This window comes from Arvicola amphibius, chromosome 9, assembly GCF_903992535.2.
Source record: "Arvicola amphibius chromosome 9, mArvAmp1.2, whole genome shotgun sequence".
NCBI classification, from domain to species: Eukaryota; Metazoa; Chordata; class Mammalia; order Rodentia; family Cricetidae; genus Arvicola; species Arvicola amphibius.
In genome coordinates, this window is record NC_052055.2 from 47582844 (window position 1) to 47606310 (window position 23467).

The window sequence follows — 23467 nt, forward strand, 5'->3', positions numbered from 1 at the left end:
GTGCACCATGTATGTGCAGTACCCATAGAGCTCAAAAGAGGGCCTTGATTCTCTGGGACTATCATGTGAATACTAGGAACTGAGCCTGGATCCTTTACATGAGCAGCCAGTGCTTCTAACCACTGAGTCATCTCTCCAGCCCACCAGGTTTTTCTCCCCATTTATTGTGCAAGCATTTCATGGATCTATTCAATTGAAAATGAAAAGATCTTAGTGTAGTGGAATATTTTTTGCATTATTTCTTTTCCCCCTCTAGTTTTCCCTCTGTTTTCTTTCTGGGCATCTAATTGAGCATTAACTTTTGAAAATTAATACCTATTTTTTAAATTTTCAAAATGTTTGTTTGTGTGTGTGCATGGTGTGTGTGAACGTGGCTGTGTGCACACCACAGACAACTTTGTGGAGTCAGTCCTCTCCATCCACCCTTAGACAGAGCTCAGGTTGACGGGCTTGCATAGCAAGCATCCTCACTGCTCAGTCACCCTGCTGGCCTCATTTTTCTTGGTTTTGCTCTTACTGTTTTATTTATGTCTTTGCTACCCCAGCATTCCATTTAGAAAAAAACCCTTCTAGTTCTTTTTGTGTGTGGGTGGGCGTGGTTTCAAGACAGGAAACCTCTGTAGCTTTGGAGCCTGTCCTAGAACAAGCTCTTGTAGACCAGGCTGGCCTTGAACTCACAAAGATCCGCCTGCCTCTTGCCTCCTGAGTGCTGGGATTAAAGGGGCGCCACCACTGCCCTCCTTCTAGTTCTTACCTGTGGGATGAAGGCCTGTAAGCATGCTGGGAACTTGTTTTTTGCCAAGTTTCCTATTTCTAGCCAGCATCCCATTATCTCTCCATTTTATTTAGTATTCTTAAATTAGTAGCAGGACTTGTTCACTTTTCCTGAGAACAAACTAACTCAAGCCTAAGATGTTTCCAGACCACCCTGCCCTCAGCAATCAGGACACTGGCCATACTTCTCTGGAACTGTGTAGCTTGAACCCTTACCCTCACTTCTCTGTGAGCACCTGAGAGTCCGTTTTCCCTGGGCTTAGTCTAAGGTAGTATCATTTCTTCTTCTCTTTTCTTCTCCCCTATCCCGTGCGTGATACGTGACACTGAGAATTAATTTCAGAGCCTCTTGCATGCTGGATACTAGGCAGGCACTCTACTACAGTGTTTCTGCAGCCAGCTGCTCTTCTTGCCTTCTTAACTCTCTATTACTGGAATAGGATCTTAGGAGGGAATATCCACAAGATCACATGAGCCATTTGTCATGTTTAAGTAAAATTCTTACTCTTTTTGTAAGATTTTTAAACTACTAGAGCAGTGCCTATTTGTCAGAAAGTATGTATAAAGGAAAAACCCTAGCCCTACCTAGATATAGAATTGTTTTCTTTTGGATAGACGTGGTGGCCACACCTTTATTCTCAGCACTTTAGAGGCAGAGACAGGAGGATCTCTGTGAGTTTGAGGCTAGCCTGGTCTGCATGGTAAGTTCTAGTATAGCCAGGGCTTTGTAGAAAGACCCTGCCTTAAAAAAAAGAAGAAAAAGAAAAGAATTGGTATCTTTTAGCTCCATCTGCTCTGTTGGACAAGTTGGTTATTCCCTGCTGTGAAAATGTCCTCAAAGTGCAGTCTTTCCTTTACTTCCTCCCCCGTAGGATTTGGATTTGACTTTCTGCACTGCCCCAGCGTGTTGTGTCTGGTAGAGCATCACTGTGGCTTTCACTGCTGCTGACCTAACCCTTTCATCTGCTCTCTGTGGTCTCCCTGCCCTCATTGGCCATGTATGATCCCCTACATTAAACACTTGTGTGGGGTTACAGCCATCCCATGAGGTGGGGTCCTGGCTGCCCCACTTCACAGAAAAAGACATTGAAGACCAGAGAGGTTAGCCAGGAAGGAGCAACCCCAGAACTGATTTAACCCTTAGGCCCCTCCCACACTCAGTCTGTGGGGCCCTGAACACTGCCCATACTGTTCTCATGTCCTAAGGCATACTTGTCTTGCAAGTCCTGCTGGGTCTGTATGACTGACAGTTCGTCATGGCTCTGAAGATTACTCCTTTTTGTCGGGCTGAGAGAGAGAGCACCCACAATCAGTGCAGAACTGTTTCCGGGGGCATTGGTTGTCTTCTATCCTGTGTGGGCCAGCTACTAAAGAAGAATCGGCGATAGCATGCAATCACACATAATGGGCTAGGAAGGGTTATCTTGTCTGTCGTCATTTTCATTAAATGAAAAGTATATTTTCACATACTAGCAATTCTCTCCTTTTTTTGAAGATTTATTTATTCTTTATACAGTGTGCTGGCGTGTATGCCTACACACCAGAAGAGGGTACCAAATCTCATTATAGATGCTTGTGAGCCACTGTGTGGTTGCTGGGAATTGAACTCAGGACCTCTGGAAGAGCAGCCAGTGCTCCTAACCTCTGAGCCACCTCTCCAGCCCCCATACTAGCATTTCTTAATAGTAAATTACTTATATGATGTCTCACTGATGATACTGTTTCATAGCTGCAGACATGATATTTCTTAGTGTAGAACAGTTTTGCTCTGTGCTTACTAAATTAAAGGCACAGGAAGCGGGGAGAAGAGGAAAGGCAATTTCCTAAGGAGAAACATGAACATGACTGGGACTTAGCCTTACTGACAGTAACAGGGAGAAACCTGGCAGATGATCATGAAGAAAGAATCCAGGAGAAAAAGAAAGATTATTTAAGTCTGGTCTGCTGGTGCACACCTGTTATCCCAGGTTTAGGAAGTAAAGGCAGGAGGATAAAGCCATCCTCATCTACATAGTGAATTTGAGGCCAGTCAAGGCTACATGAAATCCTGTTTAAAAAAAATTAAAAGTTATCTATAGAATGAAAGTAGAGTCAGAAAATTTAGAATATTAGAGAACAGGATATATGGAGCCTATAAAAGATATGTTAAGAACTTTGAGTTCCAATAATTAAATTCCAGTTGCTACAGAGTATCATCTTCATTCTGTTCTGAGGCCTGTTTAGTAATTTGCTCTTATCATCACATGGGTCTGCTTCCTTTCTTTAAAAGTGTGTTTATTTTTAGTTGTGTGTGTGTGTGTATGTCTGTATGAGAGTGTGCCATGTTTGTGGGTACCTAGAGGCTAGTTACAGGTGGCTCCACCACCAGATATGGGCACTGGGAGTTGAACTCCAGATTTTCTGAAAGAGCAATACATACTCTTAACCATTGAGCTCTCTCTCCAGCCATGATGTGTCTGCTTCCTAAAAGTTGGAGAAGTCTAATTTCACCTCCAGTGCTTGAACTGTGCCCTTTTAGATATCCAAACACAGCCTGTGAGCTTCTGACTTGTGATGTGCCGCAGATCAGCGACAGACTAGGCGAGGACGAGAGTCTGCTGAACCTTCTGTATGACTTCCTGGATCAGGAGCCACCACTCAACCCACTGCTTGCCAGTTTTTTCAGCAAGACCATTGGCAATCTTATTGCAAGGAAAACTGAACAGGTAATAATATGTGAAGCCAAATGCATTGGACAATCACTGCTGCCACTGTGAAACTGTCACGAGGCTCTTGAGACAGCATTTTGTTTGCTTAACAGACCATAGATGAACAGTATAAGTGGCTGATATGTGAACTGTTGTTTAAGTGAAGTGACTTTCCTGAGAGGTTTAGTAGCCAGCTCTGGAATAAACAGTACTTCTTGTCCTTTCTGGGTGCTTTGCGAGTCCCAGATCAGGCATAAACGTGAGGTCCTGTAACATGCCTTCACTGTGGAGGGGCCGGAGACATCTACATTTTGAGGTCTTTATGAGTAAACTGTCTGTGTGGTTAGAATAGTGATTGATTGCTTCAAAGTAAACAAAAGATAATGTTCAGCTCACTGATTAATTAATTAACTAATTAATTAGAATTGGACTTTTGTGGGAAAACGAACTAGCATTTCAGCTGTAACACTGTCCTTCTCCTACCTTATTGTAGTTAGTTGTTTTAATCTTTTGGCTCTTTGGGTCTTACTCTTTGGGGACCCGCCACCCAGCTCCCAAATAAATCACACAGAGGCATATTTTTACTTATGATTGCCCAACCTTAGCTTGGCTTGCTTCTAACCATCTACCTTTTCCTCTGGGCTTTTATCTTTCTCTATTCTGTATACCTTTCTTTACTTCTTACTCTGTGACTTGCTGTGTAGCTGAATGGTTGGCCCCCTGGTGTCCTCTCTCCCTCTTTCTTTCTCTCTCTCTCTCTCTCTTTCTCTCTCTCTCTCTTTCTTCTTTCTTTCTTATGTATACAATATTCTGTTTGTGTGTCTGCCTGCAGGCCAGAAGAGGGCACCGGACATCATTACAGATGGTTGTGACCCACCATGTGGTTGCTGGGAATTGAACTCAGGACCTTTGGAAGAGCAGGCAATGCTCTTAACCTCTGAGCCATCTCTCCAGCCCTCCCCCTCTTTTCTTGCTCCTGGATCTCTCCTCCTATTTATTCTCTCTGCCTGCCAGCCCTGCCTATCCTTTCTCCTGCCTTGCTATTGGCTGTTCAGTTCTTTATTAGACTAATCAGGTATTTTAGACAGGCAAAGTAACACAGCTTCACAGAGTTAAACAAATGCAAGATAAAAGAATGCAACACATTTTTGCATCATTAAACAAATATTCCACAGCATAAACAAACGTAACACACCTTAAAATAATATTCCACAAAACTTATGTTTAACCTTATATTTAAAATGTTGATGTGAAACCAGGTGGTAGTGGTGCACACCTTTAATCCCAGAACTCAGGAGTGAATTTAAGGCCAGCCTAGTTTACAGAGTGAGTTCCAGGACAGTTAGGGCTACACTGAGAAACCCTGTCTCAAAAAACAAAATAAATAAATAGAATAAAGTGTGGATAGGAATAGGGGAAGTATAATGGTGGCTTGTCCTCCTGCTGTGTTCAGCATCTATCTCGTCACCTCATTTACCCATTACCACTGGATAATTTAAACACACACCTCAGATGTCATAATTTCTTGTGTAAATAGTCTGGTGTGTCTAAATTATAAGGATTTTTTTCTTTTTAATATTAATCATAATTGTTTAATCCCATCAACTATCCATTTAGCAAACAGACCTATATGTTGTCTTGAGTCCTGGGACTCCAGAGGATTGTCTTATCTCTTATTTGTCAAACAGCAGAAATGAAGAGTGACAGTGCCATATCTGTATGTATGTGTCTATGTGCATATATGTGTGTGTGCATACATACTCCCTTCCCACTTCTGTATATAATGGTGGTGGCAGTAATGTAGGGAAGGAATGTGAGCAGATGCTCTAGTACAAGAAAGGTGCTGTGTCGGGTGTTCACTGTGAGTTTCAGAGAGACCTCGTGTGCCTAGACCTTGCAGGCCAATGGATGGGTTTGTGAATCTCTTAATTTACTACTGTAGCCTGATCTTATTCTTTTGCCACTTTCAGATTTTCTTTAAAATTTTACTTTCCCTTTTCTTCCTTTCTAGTGCCTACTGCATTAGAGTGAAATGAAATGAACTTCTTAAACATTTGTATTATGCTGACAAACATGTAACACATTTATGTGGAATTCAGGTTAAGACTGAAATATTTAGGTTCTGTACTCTTTGCAATAACTACTTTTTCAGTAAATAGCACGTAGTTGTTAATTTCCATGACAGTACTGTAGTTTCAGTATCATACTGAGTACTACAAATTGCTTTTCTCGTATATACGTAAGTCGTGTTCGTCTTTTCTTATAGAAATACCTGCTTCATTTCTACAGTCCCTTGTATTGCTCTACCAAAATTTGTTGCCAGTCACCCAGGAGTTGATCTGTTCCTAGGGCTGGCAAGCAGGTTGAGCTTTCCTGAAAGAATAGACTGACCCGGAGACAGGACTGTTAGAGGCCAATATGTTTTCTGGTTCTCCTTTTCTTTTTTCTTTCTTCTTTTTTTTTTTTTTTTTTTTTTTTTTTGTTTTTGTTTTTGTTTTTGTTTTTGTTTTTTTGAGATAGAGTTTCTCTGTGTTGCTTTAGCTGTCCTGGAACTTGCTCTATATACCAGGCTGGCCTCAAACTTACAGAGTGAGGGCTGGGATTAAAGGTGGATTCCACCACCACCTGGTTGAACCTTCTTATTTTCAATATCATCAGATTATTTTGAAGAAAATTACAGATATCAGATGAGATGAGATATACAGATGAAAAATGAAATGTCTTTTATAGTTATAACCACAATACCATTATCACACATAAAATATGAACAATAATGCCTTAATTTTGTTAAATGTTCTTACAGTGTACAAGTTTGCCTTTGATATCTCAAAATGGTGTGTGTCTCAGTTCAGGTGTCTAGTGCTGGGCCATAACACCACGACCAAAAGCAACTGGGAAGTCGGGTTTATTTTATCTTAAAGTTCTTTATCACAGTCCATCATAGAATGAAGTCAGGGTCAGAACTCAAGGCATAATCCTAGAGGCAGGAATTGTAGCAAAAGCCATGGAGGAACACTTCTTATTGGTTTGCTCCTCCTGGCTTGCTCAGTTTGTTTTCTTATATACCCAGGACCACATACGCAGAGTTGCATTATCCACAAATGAACTGGGCCTTCAGTCATCAATTAAGAAAATGCCCTTGGGGGCTGGAGAGATGGCTCAGAGGTTAAGAGCACTGACTGCTCTTCCGGAGGTCCTGAGTTCAATTCCCAGCAACCCACATGGTGGCTCACAACCATTTATAATGAGATCTGGCGCCCTCTTCTGGCCTGCAGGCATACATGGAGGCTGAACACTGTGTACATAATAAATAAATAAATCTTTAAAAAAAAAAAAAAAGAAAATGCCCTTGGGCTAAAGAGATAGCTCAGTGGTTAAGAGTACTGCCTGCTCTTCCAAAGGTCATGAGTTTAATTCCTGTCAACCACGCGGTGGCTCACTACCATCTGTAATGAAATCTGGAGCTCTCTTCTGACCTGCAGGCACACATGCAGGCAGAACATTGTACACATAATAAGTAAATAAATCTTAAAAAAGAAAAGAAGAGAAAAGAAAATGCCCTATAGGTTTGCTGACATTATGGAGGCATTTTCTGAATTGAGGTTCTCTAACTTGTGTCAAGTTGACAAAAAACCTAAACATAATTATTGACCCTTTGTCAACCTGACACATAAACACATTACTATTAAACTATAACCTTTTCTTGTTAATCCCTAAGATTTCATATTAATACCACAATATAAAACATTCCAACTTTGTTTTTTTTTGTTTTGTTTTGTTGTTTTGTTTTTCTTGAGACAGGGTTTCTCTGTCTAACAGCCCTGGCTATTCTGGAACTCATTTTGGAAACAAGGCTGGCCTCGAACTCACAGAGATCTGCCTGCCTCTGATGGATTAAAGGTGTGTGCTACCATGCCTGGCTATAACATTCCAATTTTTTAAAAGTCCAAGTCTTTAAAAATTCAAACACAATTTATGCTGGAGAGGTTGTGGGGAAAAGGGAACACTTCTGCATTGTTGGTGGGAATGCAAGCTGGTACAGCCCCTTTGGATGTCAGTGTGGCAATTTCTCAAAAAATCAGGAAACAACCTTCCTCAAGACCAAGTAATACTACTTTTGGGTATAATTCCAAAGGATGCTCAATCGTGCCACAAGGACATGTGCTCAACTATGTTCATAGCAGCTTTGTTTGTCATAGCCAGACCCTGGAAACAATCTAAATGCCCCTCGACTGAAGAATGGATAAGGAAAATGTGGAACATTTGCACAACGGAGTACTATACAGCAGAAAAAAATAACATCTTGAATTTTGCAGGAAAATGGATGGAGCTAGAAAACATCATTTTGAGTAAGGTAACCCAGACACAGAAAAACAATTATCATGTGTACTCACTCATAGGTGGTTTTTAAACATAAAGCAAAGAAAGCCAGCCTACAAGCCACAGTCCCAGATTATTTAGACAACAATGCTGACACTAACAAAGACTTACATAGATCTAATCTACATGGGAAGTAGAAAGTAGAAAAAGATAAGATCTCCTGAGTAAATTGGGAGCACAGGGACCTTGGGGGAGGATTGAAGGGGGGTGGGGAGAGGCAGGGAAGGGAGCAGATAAAAATGTAGAGCTCAAAAAAAAATCAGCAAAAAGCCAGGCAGTGGTGGTGCATGCTTTTAATCCCAGCACTCAGGAGGCAGAGGCAGGTGGATCTCTGAGTTGGAGGCCAGCCTGGTCTACAAGAGCTAGTTCCAGGACAGGCTCTAGAAACTACAGGGAAACCCTGTCTCGAAAAACCAAAAAAAAAAAAAAAAAATCAGTAAAAAAAAAAATTCAAACAGTTTAAAAGTTTAGTCTCAGCCGGGCGATGGTAGTGCATGCCTTTAATCCCAGGCAGAGACAAGGCCGATCTGTGTGAGTTCGAGGCCAGTCTGGTCTACAGAGTGAGTTCCATGACAGCCAAAGATGTTACACAGAGAACCCTGTCTTGAAAAAACAAAACAAAAAAGTTCAGTTAAAATATCTGAAGTTTCTTTTAAAGTTCAAAAGTTTAAAGCTGCTTTAAAATGTCCAAAGCCATCTGGGTGATGGTAGCAGCTCATATACTTTAATCCCAGCAGAGGCAGGTGGATCTCTGTGAGTTTGAGGCCAGCCTGATCTACAAGAGCTAGTTCCAGGACAGGCTCCAAAGCTGCAGAGAAACCCTGTCTTGAAAAACAAAAAGAAAGAAAGAAAGAAAGAAAAAGAAAAAGAAAAATCCCAGGCCACTATACTGTTGAATTATCTCGAGTCAAGAAATAGCTACAAGATAAACCAATTATATAGTTTTCTTTATTATAAGGGGCAAACTCACAAAACAAGTGTTATGGTTTTGGTCCCTGGTCCCTTTAAGAGACAAGCCACGCCCACTCCCTCCCCATCCGCTGAGGCAGGCTGATCTTCAGCTTCCCATCTTCCTCTCAGAGAGGCAGCTTCACTTCTGCCTCTCTCCCTACTTCTCCGCTCCCCCCCTCCTCTCTCTCTCTCTCTCTCTCTCTCTCTCTCTCTCTCTCTCTCTCTCTCTCTCTCTCTCTCTCTCTCTCTCTCTCTCTCTCTCCCCCTCCTTCTCCCTTCCCCCTTCATAACTCCCTGAATAAATATTCAACCTCACTCTGCAAGTCATGTCTATCCATGTCTCTATCTTCTGCCTGCCTGCCATGTGTCTCCCTGCCTGGGACCAGCCACTGCTCGGGGACTGGCAGCCATCTCTGCCTGGGACTAGCTTCTCGCAGGGCCCCACTGTCTGCTGCCACATGGCCCACTACCATTTGGGACCTACAGCATTTCTGTTGCCTACTGCCACCGGGGATCTTGAAGCTTTTCTTCTGTTAAAGGCCATTGTTTAACCCATATTGGTTTTTCAATTAACCATTTTAAAGGCAGGGCTGTTAGTACCTTTGAAGGTTTGTCAGTTGCTTTGTGTTCTTGTGCAGCCTGAATGGCTAGTGACCTTTGCCTATAATACCTTATCTTTCCCAGAGGAAATATTATTCCTAAGAATTCCTTGTCTACAGTCCCTTCTCAGATGTCCTGTTCTGCCATAATTAAAACATTTGGCATTTTGGTGTTTTTTATACCATTGGAAATTGCTTCTCCTACCCAAGCTTCCGTACTATAGTCAAATGTCTCAACATTTATTGTATGTAAGATCCATTCATCTATTGGTATTGGTTTGACCTTTAAAGGCCCAAGGATCATTTTGAATTATAAGTTGTCATTCTCAAAAGCCAAAGAGTCAATTAATACATCTCTAACTTCTCAGTCTGTTACTCCTATTTGTACAGCCTTAGTTAATCTTTGTAAAAAGTCACTAAAGGATTCTCTCTGACCCTGTTTAACACTAATATATGATTTAATTCTCTTTTCTGGTTCCTGAATTCTGTCCCAAGCATTTAAAGCCCGCGCCCCGCCTGAGCTTCCACGGTGTGTTGGGAAAGCTGGACCCACAAGCCAGCTGTGCTGCAGGTGTCTGGGGACCCAGAATAGCTCCGAGACACTACCACAACATAGGGATCCTACCCAAATGCACTACCGGGAGCCTTGCAGTGGCTGGCTGGAGCCACGAGGTACCTGAGCCCCACGTTGGACGCTACTGTTGAATTATCGCAGGTCGAGAAATACCAGGCTAGCTACAAGATATATCAATTATATTTTTCTTTATTATAAGGGGCAAACTCACGAAACAGGAACGAGAAGTCCAAGCTCAGCTGTGTAGTGCAGGAACCACAGAGAGAGAGAGAGAGAGAGAGAGAGAGAGAGAGAGAGAGAGAGAGAGAGAGAGAGAGAGAGAGAGAGAACACCCTGGGCTGCCTGGCATTTTTCTCTGGATACTTGAAAAGTCATGCCCTAACGTGGTCCCACCCCTTAAAGTTCTTTGGCTGACAGAGATTCCTCATCACTATACCTTCAAAGTCTCTCACCTTTGCATTCCTTTTTTTTATTTGTTTGTTTCTTTGTTTTTCAAGACAGGGTTTCTCTTAGCTTTGAAGCCTATTCTGGATCTAGCTCTTGTAGACCAGGCTGGCCTCAAACTCACAGAGATCTACCTGCTTCTGCCTTCCGAGTGCTAGGATTAAAGGCATGCACCACCACCACCCGAACTTTGCACTCCTATAAATAAAAAATAAGTTACATCTTTTCCTACTTAAAAAGGGAAGAGCCAGAGCAAGCACAGTTAGAGTCAGATCAAACCAGAGTCCAACAGTATGAAGCTCAGTGTCAGACTTCTGGGACTCATGATCTTCCGGACTCCAAAGGGCAAGCCACAGCACCCATAATACATCGTACAGTCTCAGGCTGGCTCCACACCTGCTGCTGTCCTCGGTGGTCATCTTATGGTACCAGCATCTCCAAAATGTTGGGATCTTTACTGCAGTTGACTACACCTTCATCAGTATCCTTTGGGCTTTCTCAGGGATTTGACCTTGCCACATGATGCTTAAAGCCTTAATGTGTCTCTGTGACTCCTTCATGGCTTTAAATCCAGTTTCAGGGACTGGAGACATGGCTCAGAGGTTATGAGCACTGGCTGTTCTTCCAGAGGATCTGGGTTTGGTTCCTGAAACTTAATTGGAGGCTCACAACCATCTGTAACCGAAGTCCTAGGGAATCTGATGCCCTCTTCTGGCCTCTATGGAAATTGCACTCACAGCACTGTGGTGCACAAAAACATGCATATACAATAGAAAACCAAAAAAAAAAAAAAAAATACCACCAGGGAAATTCTTACCTGCTATCACAAGGCTCTGTACACTGACCATGAGGAAATATTTCCCAGAACTTTGCCTCAGTGATACTGCTCTTTTTTTTTTTTTTTTTTAATATGCATTGGTGTTTTTTGCCATGGGTTTTAGGTCCCCTGGAACTGGGGTTACAGACAGCTATGAACTGCCATGTGGGTGCTGGGAGTTGATCCCAGGTCCTCTGGAAGAGCAGTCAGTGCTCTTAACTGCTGAGCCACCTCTCCAGCCCCTGCTCTTCCCTTAATCACACTGACTTCTTAGCTCTAGCTAACCAGCACCAATTGTTTCAGTGAAGCAAAGCTTTTGCTTTAGTCGGTGGTTATGGTTTTTTATTCTTCAGCTCCATCTGATCAGAACCACAGATTCTTAATATATTTGATAACTTTGATGGAGCTTTTTCCATAATTTTAATATTGATGATTTGGGAATTTCACATTATGAGCCCTGATCACACTTCCTAGTTCTCCAAGGCCCACCTCCTACCCTTGTGACACTACCTCCCCCCGCTCCAAAAAGACAGAAAGAAAGAAAGAAAGGCCCAATTTGTGTTGTCCATATACTCACTGAAGTGTGTTTAAACTCCCTGCCCCTTAAAGAAAAGTGAGTCCTTCTCCACCCCCACCGCTGCCAGAAGCCATCAGTTGTGGAGAGCTACCTTTCAGCATCCTAAAAATATGGAATGATTCACAAATTCACATGTCATGCTTGTGTAGGGGCTATGCTAATCTTCTCTATATCGGTCCAATTTTAGTATATGTACTACTGAAGCAAGCACCCCTGTTGAATGTTAAAGGAACTCTCAGAGCTCCCTCCTAAACTTCACAAGGCAGGCAGGTCTCCATTGTTTGCACTGCTCTCAACATTCTCTTTTAAGTTCCCACAAAACGGCTCAAGCTTTGAACACTCCTTGGCTTCTCTCGCCCAAAACTCTTTCACAGACCTCCCCAAAACACGGTCTGGTCTATCAGCAACGTCCCACAAACCTCATACCAATTTCTCTTAGGATTTCTGTTGCTGTGATAAAATACCAAAAGCAGCTTGGGGAAGGAAAGTGGTTATTTCCGCTTATAGTTCCATATCACCGTCCATCACAAAGGAAATAGGGCAGAAGCTGAAGCAGGAGCCGTGGAGGAACACTTCTTACTGGCTTGTACCCTCTAGGATTACTCTATTTTTTTCTTGTTTTGTTTTTATTATTATATATCTTAGAACCACCTACCTAGAGGTGACACCACCCAGAATACATTGGGCCCTCCCACAATAATCATCAATTAAGAAAATGGCTTTGCCTACAGGCTGATTTTATGGAGGCATTTTCTCAGTTGAGGTTCTGACTCTCAAATGACTCTGTGTCAAGTTGAAAAACAAACAAGCAAAAAACTAGCCAGTACAGTATCTGCTTTTGGCTACAAAATAGATTGGCTGAGCCTCTTCTGATATACTGTTGCTTTTTCCTTATTTTTTGTCAGGAGTTACATAATACATAAACTGTACATTTTGTTGTTTTGGTTTCATTATATATCCCTAGCTGCTCTGGGACTTGCTGTATAAACCAGGCTGATGTCAAACTTAAATTGCACATTTTTATTTTATGATGTTAGAGACTGAACTCAGGGTAAGAGCTGAACCACTAAACTATATCTCCAGCTTTGTGCTTTGTGGACTGGAGGACTCAGCATTTTCACTGAGTATAATTTCATCCAAGTTAAAATAGAGTCATCCAGTTTGTGTATCAATGATTTGTTCCTTTTTTTTTGTTTTTTGAAACAGGGTTTCTCTGTAGCTTTGGACTCTGTCCTGGAACTAGCTCTTATAGACCAGGCTGGCCTCGAACTTGCAGAGATCCTCCTGCCTCTGCCTCCCAAGTGCTGGGGTTAAAGGTTTGTGCCACCAACCGCCCGGTTGATTTGTTCCTTTTTTTATTACTATGTAATATTGCATGGTGTGGGTGAACCATAGTTTAACCATTCATGTGTTGGAGGGCATCTACTCTGCTTTCCCTTTTCATTGATGAGAAATAAAACTATTAATTCTGATAATTTATATCTTTTTGTTTTATTTATGTACAAGATCTTATCATTTGTAATTAATAGTGATCTCACTTTTTAAGTGTATGAGTATTTTGCTTGCAAGTATGTATATGCACCACATGCATGGAAGTCAGAAGAGGGTGTTGGATCCCCCAGAATTGGAGCTATAGATGGTTGTTTTGCTTCTTGGCCTTTTGGCTAAGATCAAGTGTAGACGGTTGTGAGCTGCCATGTGGATGCTGGGAACTGAACTTGGGTCCTCTGCAAGAGCAAGTGATCTTAACCTTTGAGCCATCTCTCCAGCCTCAAATTACTGACAGTTTTATTTTGTGCTTTGTAATTTATATGCCTTTTATTTTTCATGTCTTACTGAATTGACTGGAGCCTTTAGTACAATATTGACTAGAGGTGCTAATTGTGAATTTCCTTGTGTTACCTTAGAAGAAAAATTTCATGGTTAAGTAAGATGTTTATTATAAGGTTACTAGGGTTTTAATTTATTTTTTTTAAATTTATTTTTGGTTCTTCATGACAGAGTTTCTCTGTATAATAGCCCTGGCTGTCCTGGAATTCACTTTGTAGACTAGGGTGGCTTTGAGTTTACAGAGATCCACCTGTCTCTGCCTCTCGAGTGCTGGGATTAAGGCGTGTGCCACCGCCTCACAGCTTGACCTAATTTTTAATTAGTTTATTTATTCATTGAGAATTTCATACATATGTAAAGCATTTTTTGATCATATCCACAAGTTCTCTCTCCTGTATCACAGGCTGACCTCAGACCCACTGTGTATCTGAGGATAACCTTGAACTCCTGACTCCACCATGGATTATATTATACATGCTGGGATTATAGGCATGTCCCATTGCATACTGTTTGCCTGGAATCAGGCTCAGGGCTACATGCATGCTAGGCAAGTACTATACCACCTGATCTATGTCTGCAGCTCTAAACCTAAGGAGCCAGAGAGATGGCTTAGTGGGTGAAGACGCTTTCTAGCAAGCCTAACAATCTGAGTTCAATCCCTGGGAACCGTATGACCACCAGATGTGCTGTGGCACACTCATGCCCTGCGACATACAATAAATAAATGTAATAAATTTTAAAAAGCTAACCCTAAGGACCTGTTAGTTATATCTCAATAGTAGAGTATTGCTTAACATGTACAAGGTCCTGGGTTTAATCATTAACATAGAAACAAACAAATGGGGCTGGAGAGATGGCTCAGCGGTTAAGAGCACCGCCTGCTCTTCCAAAGGTCCTGAGTTCAATTCCCAGCAACCACATGGTGGCTCACAACCATCTGTAATGAGTTCTGGTACCCTCTTCTGGCCTGCAGGCATACACACAGACAGAATACTGTATACATAATAAATAAATAAATATTTTTTTAAAAAAAAGAAACAAACAAATAAAAAGCAAGTTAAGGGCATAATCTTGAGTCCTAGTTTTTTAAAAGTGTATGTAGTGGCAATGACTGTTGAAAATGAAATGCTCTTCTTGTAATGTTAAACGAACTTTACATTCCTGGAATGCACTGAACTTGATTATTGTCTGTCTGTCTGTCTGTCTGTCTGTCTTTTTTCTTCCTTCCTTCCTTCCTTCCTTCCTTCCTTTCTTTTTTTTTTTTTAGACCAAGTTTCTATGTATACACTTGGCTGTCCTGGAATTCACTCTGTAAACCAAGCTATCCTCAATGTTAGAATTCAGAATTCAGAATTCTGCCTGCCTACCTCTGCTTCCTAAGCACTGGTATTAAAGGTGTGCACCACCGTGCCTGGCTCTATTTTTCTTTTCTATTATTGAGTTTTATGCTATGGTCTATAGTGAAATGACTTTTAATTTCCTATTCTTTTTTGTTTGTTTTTGTTTTTTGAGATATATGTAGCCCTAGCTGTCCTGAAACTCACTCTGTAGACCAGGCTGGTCTCAAATTTACTGAGGTCCACCTGCCTCTGCCTCCTGAGTGCTGGGATTAAAGGCGTGTGCCTCCACACTCAGTATTTTTTTCTTTTTTTTAAATATTTATTTATTTATTATGTATACAATACTCTGTGTATGTCTGCAGGCCAGAAGAGGGCACCAGACCTCATTACAGATGGTTGTGAGCCACCATGTGGTTGCCGGGAATTGAACTCAGGACCTTTGGAAGAGCAGGCAATGCTCTTAACCACTGAGCCATCTCTCCAGCCCCCCCAGTATTTCTTTTGATGTTCACCTGGATTCATATTTTTTCTTGCCAGTTTAGATAATCTTTAAAAAAATTTTAAGGGGGCTAGAGAGATGGCTTAGGGCTTAAGAGCACTGGTTATTCTTCCAGAGGATCCAAGTTCAAATTCCAGCACCCACATGGTGGCTCAAAACTGTAACTCTAGTCCCAGGAGGTATAGCACTCTCTTCTGGTCTCCACAGACACTACATAAATATGGTATACACACATTTATGCATGCAAAACACCGATACATGTAAATAAAAATAAAGATTAAAAATATTTTTTATTTATTTATTTTTCTTTTTATTTTTTTATTAAAAATTTCCTCCTCCTCCCCGTCTCCTCCCCGCCTCCCATTTCCCTCCCTCTCACCCCACTCCTCCCCCTCCCTCTCCAGTTCAAAGAGCAGTAAGGGAAGGGTTCCCTGCCCTGTGGGGAAGTCCACGGTCCTCCCCCCTCCATCTAGGTCTAGGAAGGTGAGCATCCAAACAGGCTAGGCCCCTCCAAAGCCAGTACATGTAAAAGGATCAAAACCCAGTGTCATTGTCCTTGGCTTCTCAGCAGCCCTCATTGTCTGCCATGTTCAGGGAGTCCAGTTTTATCCCATGCTTTTTCAGTCCCAGTCCAGCTGGCCTTGGTGAGCTCCCATTAGATCAGCCCCACCATGTCAGTGGGTGGGCGCACCCCTTGCGGTCCTGACTTCCTTGCTCATGTTCTCCCTCCTTCTGTTCCTCATTTGGACCTTGGAAGCTCAGTCCAGTGCTCCAATGTGGGGCTCTGTCTCTATCTCCATCCATCGCCAGATGAAGGTTTATTTTGTGTGTGCATGTGATGCTGAGGGAGGGGTATACAATGTGCTGTGGTATATGTATGGAAGTCAGAAGACATATTGTGAAGTCACTTTTCTTTTTCTACCTTTATGTGGTTTTAGGGATCAAACAGGCTGTCAGGCTGGGCAGCAAATGCCTTTATCCACTGAGCCCTGAAGTCATTCCCCTTTTGACAGTGTTCCTTATTTATTATGTCTCATGTAGTCCAGGCTGGGCTTGAACTCACAGAGATTCTCCTGGCTCTGCCTGCCGAGTACTGGAATTAAAGGTGTGTGCCACCACCGCTCAGAAAATTCTCTTTTTGAGATACATACAGATTGATATAAAGCTATTTATGTTAGCATCTCATGACAGTTTTACAAATTTACTTATTTATTGTATCATTATATGTGTATGATGTAAGACAGGGTGCATACCACAGCATGTAGAGGTGGGAGGACAACATTTTTTTCAGACAGGGTCACTCTATGTAGCGCTGAAGCAATGACTCTCATCTCCCAGCTTAGTTCTTTCTATGCCTTTTGTTTCAGTGGTGACTGTGCGTGGTAATGTGTACTGTTCTCCAGACATGATGTCCAGTTAGAAACACTGCCAGTTTGCACTTGTATCACTGGCCTCTAGGACTCTTGCCTGTCTTGGGAGGGAATTTTTTCATATAGTCTTTACATGGTCTTTCTATCATTTCTTCTCAGTATCATTGAAAGTTAATTATCTTTCTCATGAAAGTTCTTAAAGGAGTGTTCCTTCCTGTCAGGAGCCTGTTTACTTACCAGGTGTGTTTGACTTCAGGTGATCATGTTTTTGAAGAAGAAGGAGAAGTTTATCAGCCTGATGCTGAAGCACATAGGCACCTCAGCTCTCATGGACCTGCTGCTGCGCCTGGTCAGCTGTGTGGAACCAGTTGGTCTTCGGCAAGAGGTCCTACATGTGAGTGCCAGGGACTGTGCATGAATGTGTGGGAACCCCGCCTCATTCTCCATGGGAAGGTGCACCAGGCCAGGCCACTCATGTCAAGGAGCATCAGATGCCCGTCCCTAAGCTCTTCAGTCAGTGTCTCAACATGGCCTGCTTATCTGTGCCTTTGTCCTGCTCTAGCCCATTCAGAGGCAAAGAGCAGAGGTGCCTTCTTCCAAAACATGGCCCCTTGCTTTCTCCTGCCCTTTACTTCACCCAGGCACCTACACAGGCCTTAGAGGTGTGGGCTCCAAACCCAAGCCCTACTGTGAGGAAAGTACAAGCTGACTGGACTAGCTGAGGCTGGGGTGTGTCTCTTAATATGGAGTGTGGATGCTGCTGTGCTGCTGGGAAAGGCATTGTAGTAGTTAGTCCCTGAGAAAAGCAGGTGCCCAGCCTACAGGGCAAGCCAAGCAATTGAACCTTTGTTTTCTCACTCTGAGAATCTAGTGTCACTTAGATGGCCCTTCTCACTGAGAATGGTGCTACAAGACAGTAATCCCAGCAACTGAGAGGCAGAGGTAGAATTATGAGCTCCAGGCTACTAAGGCTACATGGTGTCTTATATAATATATATAATGTCTTATATAATATATATTATATAATATATAGGTTACCTACCCTGGGTCAATAAAGAAATAAAAGATGTTATAGTTTTTCTTTTTTCTTATTTTATGTTGTTATGTTTTGTTATTTCTTAGAAGCCTGTCATTTTCTTTTAACTCTTATTCTTCTGTCATACATTATATCCTGACTGCAGTTTCCCTTGTCTCTACTCCTCCTAGTCCCTCTCCCCACCTCCTCTCTCCCAGATCAACTCCTCTTCTTTCCTTAAAAAAAAAAAAAAAACAAAAAAAAACAGGACGATGGTGGTGCACGCCTTTAATCCCAGCACTTGGGAGGCAGAGGCAGGCAGATCTCTTGTGAGTATGAGGCGAGCCTGGTCTACAGAGTTAGTTCCAAGATAGCGAGGGCTGTTACACAGAGAAACGCTGTCTCGAAAAACAAAACAAAACAAACAAATAAACAAAGGGCAGGCTTCCCAGATATATCCACTAAAAATGGCATAACAAGATACAATAAGATTAAGTACAAACCTTATATCATGGCTGGACATGGTATTTCAGGAGGAAAAGGGTCCCACTCGTAGGCAAGAGAGTCAGAAACACCTCCACTCCCGTTGTTGGGATTCTCACAAGAACAACAAGCTACACAATCATGAGGTATATGCAGAGGACCTAGCTCAGACCCATGCAGGGTCCACATTTGTCACTTCAGTCTCTGTGAGCCCCTATGAGCCCTGCTTAGTTGATTCTGTGGGCCATGTTCTCATGGTATCCTTGACCCCTCCGGCTCCTATAACCCTTCCTCCCCTTCTTCTGCAGGGTTCCTCTGGCTCTACCTAGTGTTTTCTGTGGGTCTTGGTAGATACAGATTTTGGGGGTAAGGTAGAGTCAGGAGGAACTGGGAGGAATAGAGGGGGGAAACTGTAATCAGGATACATTGTACAAGAAAAGAATATTTGCAATAAAAGGGAAAGTAAATAAAAGAAGAAAATAAAGTGGTGGTTACTCTCACTCTTAAGTGAATATCTCATTTCCTTATGGCATAATAGTCAGTGAATGCAGCATGTACATTAGCATTGCTAAGTATTTGTTGGGAGCTAATTTAGTTAATTTTATTTACTATGTATACTGTATTCTTGTATGTATGCCTGCAGGGCAAAAGAAGGCACCAGATCTCATTATAGATGGTTGTGAGTCACTATGTGGTTGCAGGGAATTAAACTCAGGACCTCATGAAGAGCAACCAGTGCTCTTTATCTCTGAGCCATCTCTCCAACTCCTTAGTTACTTTGCTCATTTAAAACACTATATTGGTCAGGGTTCTCTAGAGTAACATAACTTATAGAATGAATCTCTCTATATAGATATAGAAAGTTGATTTATTAGAATGACTTAACAGACTGTGGTCCAGCTACTCCAACAATGGATGCCTAGGAACAGAAGGTCCAATAATCCAGTAACTGTGTAATCCATGAGGCTAGATGTCTCAGCTGGTCTTCAGTAAATGCTGGAATCCTGAAGAAGTAGGCTCTAATGCTAGTGAAGGAATGGACTTGGTAGGGAGGTGAGAACAAGCAAGCAAACAGAGAGAGCTTCTTTCTTTCATGTCCTTTATGTAGACTGCCAGCAGTAGGTGTGGCCCACGTTAGAGGTGGATCTTCCCATCTCAGAAGATTTGGATTAAAGGTGTGTCTTCCCACCTCAGATACAGACTGGAAGTGGGTCTTCCCACTTCAGACTAAGCAAAATATCTTCACAGGTGTGCCCCAATTTTGGGTTTTAGTTAATGCCAGATATAGTCAAGTTGACAACCAAGACTAGCCATCACAAACCCTATGACCAAGGCAATTTTTTTCTTTTCTTTCTTTTTTTGTTTGTTTTTGTTTATTAAAGTTTTTATTGAAGTTTGTTTATCGAAGAGTTTGTCTGTGTGTAGTCCTGGATGTCTTAGAACTTGTTCTGTAAACCAAACAGGGATCCACCTGTCTCTGCCTCTGGAGTGCTAGGATTAAGGGCATGCACCACTACACCTGGTGTGATCAAGGCAATTTAAAAGAAAGTATTTAATTTGACTTAGGGTTCTAGAGGGTTAGAGTCCATGATGGTGGAGCAAAGAATGGTGGCAGAAACAGCCAGAGCTCACATCTTGAACCATCAGTAGAAGGCAGTGAGTGAGCACACTGAGGATGGCAAGACTCTTTTGAAATCTCAAGCCCACTCCCAATAACACACCTCTTCCAACAAGGCCACACCTCCTAATCCTTTCCAAACAGTTTCACCAACTGGGGACCAAGTATTCAAACATAAGATCCTGTGGAGGCCATTCTCTTTGAAACTACCACAGAAGACTGCATAGCCTTTTGCCTTTCACCTTTCACTTGTGCTCCTCATTCACATTGTGAAGCATCCCTGTTGGGGCATTTCATCTCTGCATGAGGAGTCTGACATGCAGAGTACACGTTGCACTAGTAGAACCTGTCTGCCAGCTCTGCTGTGGCCTGACATCATTTCACTGGGTCTCCATTGCCCTTGACCTTGAACAGTGTTGGCTTCAGCCTTCACAGTGCTCCTACTGCCACTCCACAGTCCTGCCTTCCAGATCCTAGGAAGGCCATCATGGCACAGGGGGCTGAAATTTGTCTCATTTCACATCAGGCTGGCCTCTGGACACATTCTGTACATTGTGTACTTTAGGTTTCAGAAATGATGTGCCCTGTGCTATTAAGACAGATGCTCAGTGGTCTGCCCATTTAAACTCTTTGAACCATTCCCAGGGTTCATTGCATCATTTTGGTTCTTCCTGGGTCTAGATAGGCATGTCAGAGTATCCAGGAGATGGGGACATATGACTTTCTGCTATACCAAAGGACTTTCTTCCATTTAGTTAGATATAAGCAGATACTGAACTGGACTTATTTTCTCTCTTTTTAGTGGCTTAATGAGGAGAAGATCATCCAGAGACTTGTGGAATTGATCCATCCTCATCAGGATGAAGATGTGAGTGTGGTGCTCACAAAGCCCACCTTCTTTCATGAGAAGTTTCACACCTGTGCTGTGGGAAGGGGCAAAGCACTTCTCTCCTTTGAAGAGGACCATTAGATACTTTCTTTCTCTAATGTCTAAGCAATTTTGTTCTTACTGAAAATAAATACAGGCCAGGCATGGTAGTTTACGCCTTTAGTCCCAGCTCCTGGGAGGCAGAGGTAGGTGAATCTCTATGAGTTCAAGGCCAGCCTGGTCTACATAGTGAGTTCTAGGACAGCCAGGGCTACATAGTGAGAACTTGCCTCCAAAACAGTTAAAAATTATCTGTATATATCATACACATGCATATGTGTGTACATGTCTATATCTACACACTTATATATGCACTTATTACTTCATAAATGTGTATAATGAAACTAATTTTTTTTTTTTTGGTTTTTTGAGACAGGGTTTCTCTGTGGCTTTGGAGCCTGTCCTGGAACTAGCTCTTGTAGACCAGGCTGGCCTCAGACTCACAGAGATCCACCTGCCTCTGCCTCCCGAGTGCTGGGATTAAAGGTGTGCACCACCACCGCCTGGCTATGAAACAATTCTAACAGGGTTGTATTAGTTAACCATGGCTAAATGGCAAGTCACCCTGTAGCTGAGTTGTCTGTAACAAGTACCTTTATCTCTGTCAGTATTGGTTTCTCTGGTCAGGGATCTGGCCATGGTCTGTTGGCTCCTCTGCTCAGGGTCTCTCACAAGGTCTCAGTCACTTCAGAACCTTACTGAAGATCCACTTTCACAGTCACGTGACTTAACAGCATTCAGTTCTTCAGAGGCTGCTAATCCAGGTAACCCCTCAGCTCTGTGCGAGATGGGCTTCAGAGTGGACAGTAGGGCTGACATTAAGGTAGCTGGCTTTGAGGAGTGATCTGGACTCAACCAGACTTTATAAATTCAGCTTGGAAATGATCGCCTTCCCTCTAATACAGTGGTTCTTAACCTTCCTAATGCCGCGGCACTTTGATACAGTTCCTCATGCTGTGGTGACTCCCAACCATAAAATTATTTTTTGCCACTTCATAACTGTAATTTTGCTACCGTTATAAATTGTAATGTGATTCTGATATGCAGAATATGTGATCCCCCAAGGGGTCATGATCCACAGGTGGAGAACCACTGCTCTAATGCATTCTGCCCTTTAGACTATATTCAAGGATGTGGACTTATAAGGGCTGAATACCAGGAAGGGTTAATTAGGGTCCTTTTTAGAAGCTTCTCTAGAAGCATATAATGTAATCATAGAAAGAAAAGCCAACTTCCACTCAATATCTCCTACTAAGCTTTTACTGTACAAGACTGTTTTCTGATGCATGTGAGGAGTAAGGTCTCCATCCAGACACCCTAGAATTCAGTTCACCTCTGACCCTTGTTATGTAGTAGCAGATGGCACAGGTCTGAGGACTTAGTCACCAAGACTGTCCCCACCTGCTGCTGCCTTACATCTGTGCTTCTGACTGGCTAGATAGACATTGGATTCTCTATACATTCTTCCTTAGATACAAATAATTTGTTGCGTTTATTGGTTTATTATGATACATATGAGTACGAAGAGGTGCATAGTGTAATGGATGGAAGAATGGGTGTGGAGCTTTCCTGTCTTTTCCAGGTATAGCCCTGCAGGAGCCTTCACGTTTTGCTATTCAGAAACTCCACAAACCCAGTCTTTCTGAGTTTGTTGTTGTTGTTTTTATTGAGATTTAATTGCATAGGCATTTCTGATAATAGATTTGGTGAGGCAAACCCAGTAAGACCTGTCTGTCTGTTCAGTTTCTTCTTGGACTCTCTGAAACATTACCCAAACCATGTCATGGAGCCATGGAGCAGGAGCCCTCTAGGATGTTGAGGGTATTATAATCTACTCAGAGTAGACCATGAGCCAGGAACTGTGGACAAAGAGCAAAAACATATGTTAACATATCACAGATGTTTTGAGCCATCTTCGTCCTCCCCACAGTAATCAATCACTGTTGAGAGCTTGAGTCATATCCTTATAAAGGCTTTGCTATGCAGTGTAAATATTTGTACACACAAACACTATCTTCAGCCAATACTTGATAAGTCTTCACTGCTGGCTGACCATTCTGTTTTGGCCCCTGTCTGTCCACTGAGCCTACCAAACAGCTGGGAGAAAAAAATGTTGGAATGTAGAAGTTTTCCTATGTTAGTGTCCCAAAAGGTAGAGCCTACCAGTGGTGTGAGTGTTGTAGGGTGACTGGCCTGACCCTGGTGCTAAAGGTAAGCTTAAGGCCACAAAACCAGCCTGCTTGCTTTCATTTTCCCTGAAATCCTTGCAAGTGGCTTTTTTTTTTTTTTTAAAAAAAAAAATCTCTACTGTGTGTGTATGATATTGCAAAGATCAAGCTGTTTCTCTCTTGATTACTCTCATCTCCGCCCACAAGTGTTCTTAGCAAGCACATGTTCTAGTTGGGATTGTGGGGTCAGAACTGATGTTTCTCTAGGAATGGTGAGTTCTCTATTTTTTTCTTAAATGGCTTATCCTGCCCATGGGACTAATTGTAAATAATAGTAACTGCTTAATATTAACTTTAAAATATAAAATAACATGGTTCCATATTCAATAATTTTAGAATGTGAATCAAAGGTA

The 23467-nt window shown here is 42.2% G+C and overlaps 1 protein-coding gene and 1 non-coding gene across 14 annotated transcripts in view; one reads left to right on the plus strand and one right to left on the minus strand.

The window, feature by feature from the left end:
* The window catches only part of Ppp6r2 (protein phosphatase 6 regulatory subunit 2), a 93862-nt gene that overhangs the window by 40510 nt on the left and 29885 nt on the right, over nucleotides 1–23467 (plus strand). For 10 of the 13 annotated variants that reach the window (XM_038342689.2, XM_038342690.2, XM_038342691.2 and 7 more), the window contains 3 exons: nucleotides 3293–3479; nucleotides 17099–17236; nucleotides 20761–20826. In XM_038342689.2, coding sequence (XP_038198617.1) covers nucleotides 3293–3479; nucleotides 17099–17236; nucleotides 20761–20826 — 391 coding nt within the window. Of the gene's footprint in view, nucleotides 1–3270; nucleotides 3480–17098; nucleotides 17237–20760; nucleotides 20827–23467 lie in introns of all 13 variants that reach the window. The other 3 variants (XM_038342693.2, XM_038342698.2, XM_038342697.2) reach the window with 2 other exon arrangements.
* On the minus strand, nucleotides 11908–12014 carry LOC119824156. The gene has a single exon (XR_005287076.1). It is a non-coding gene; the product is annotated as a U6 spliceosomal RNA (small nuclear RNA).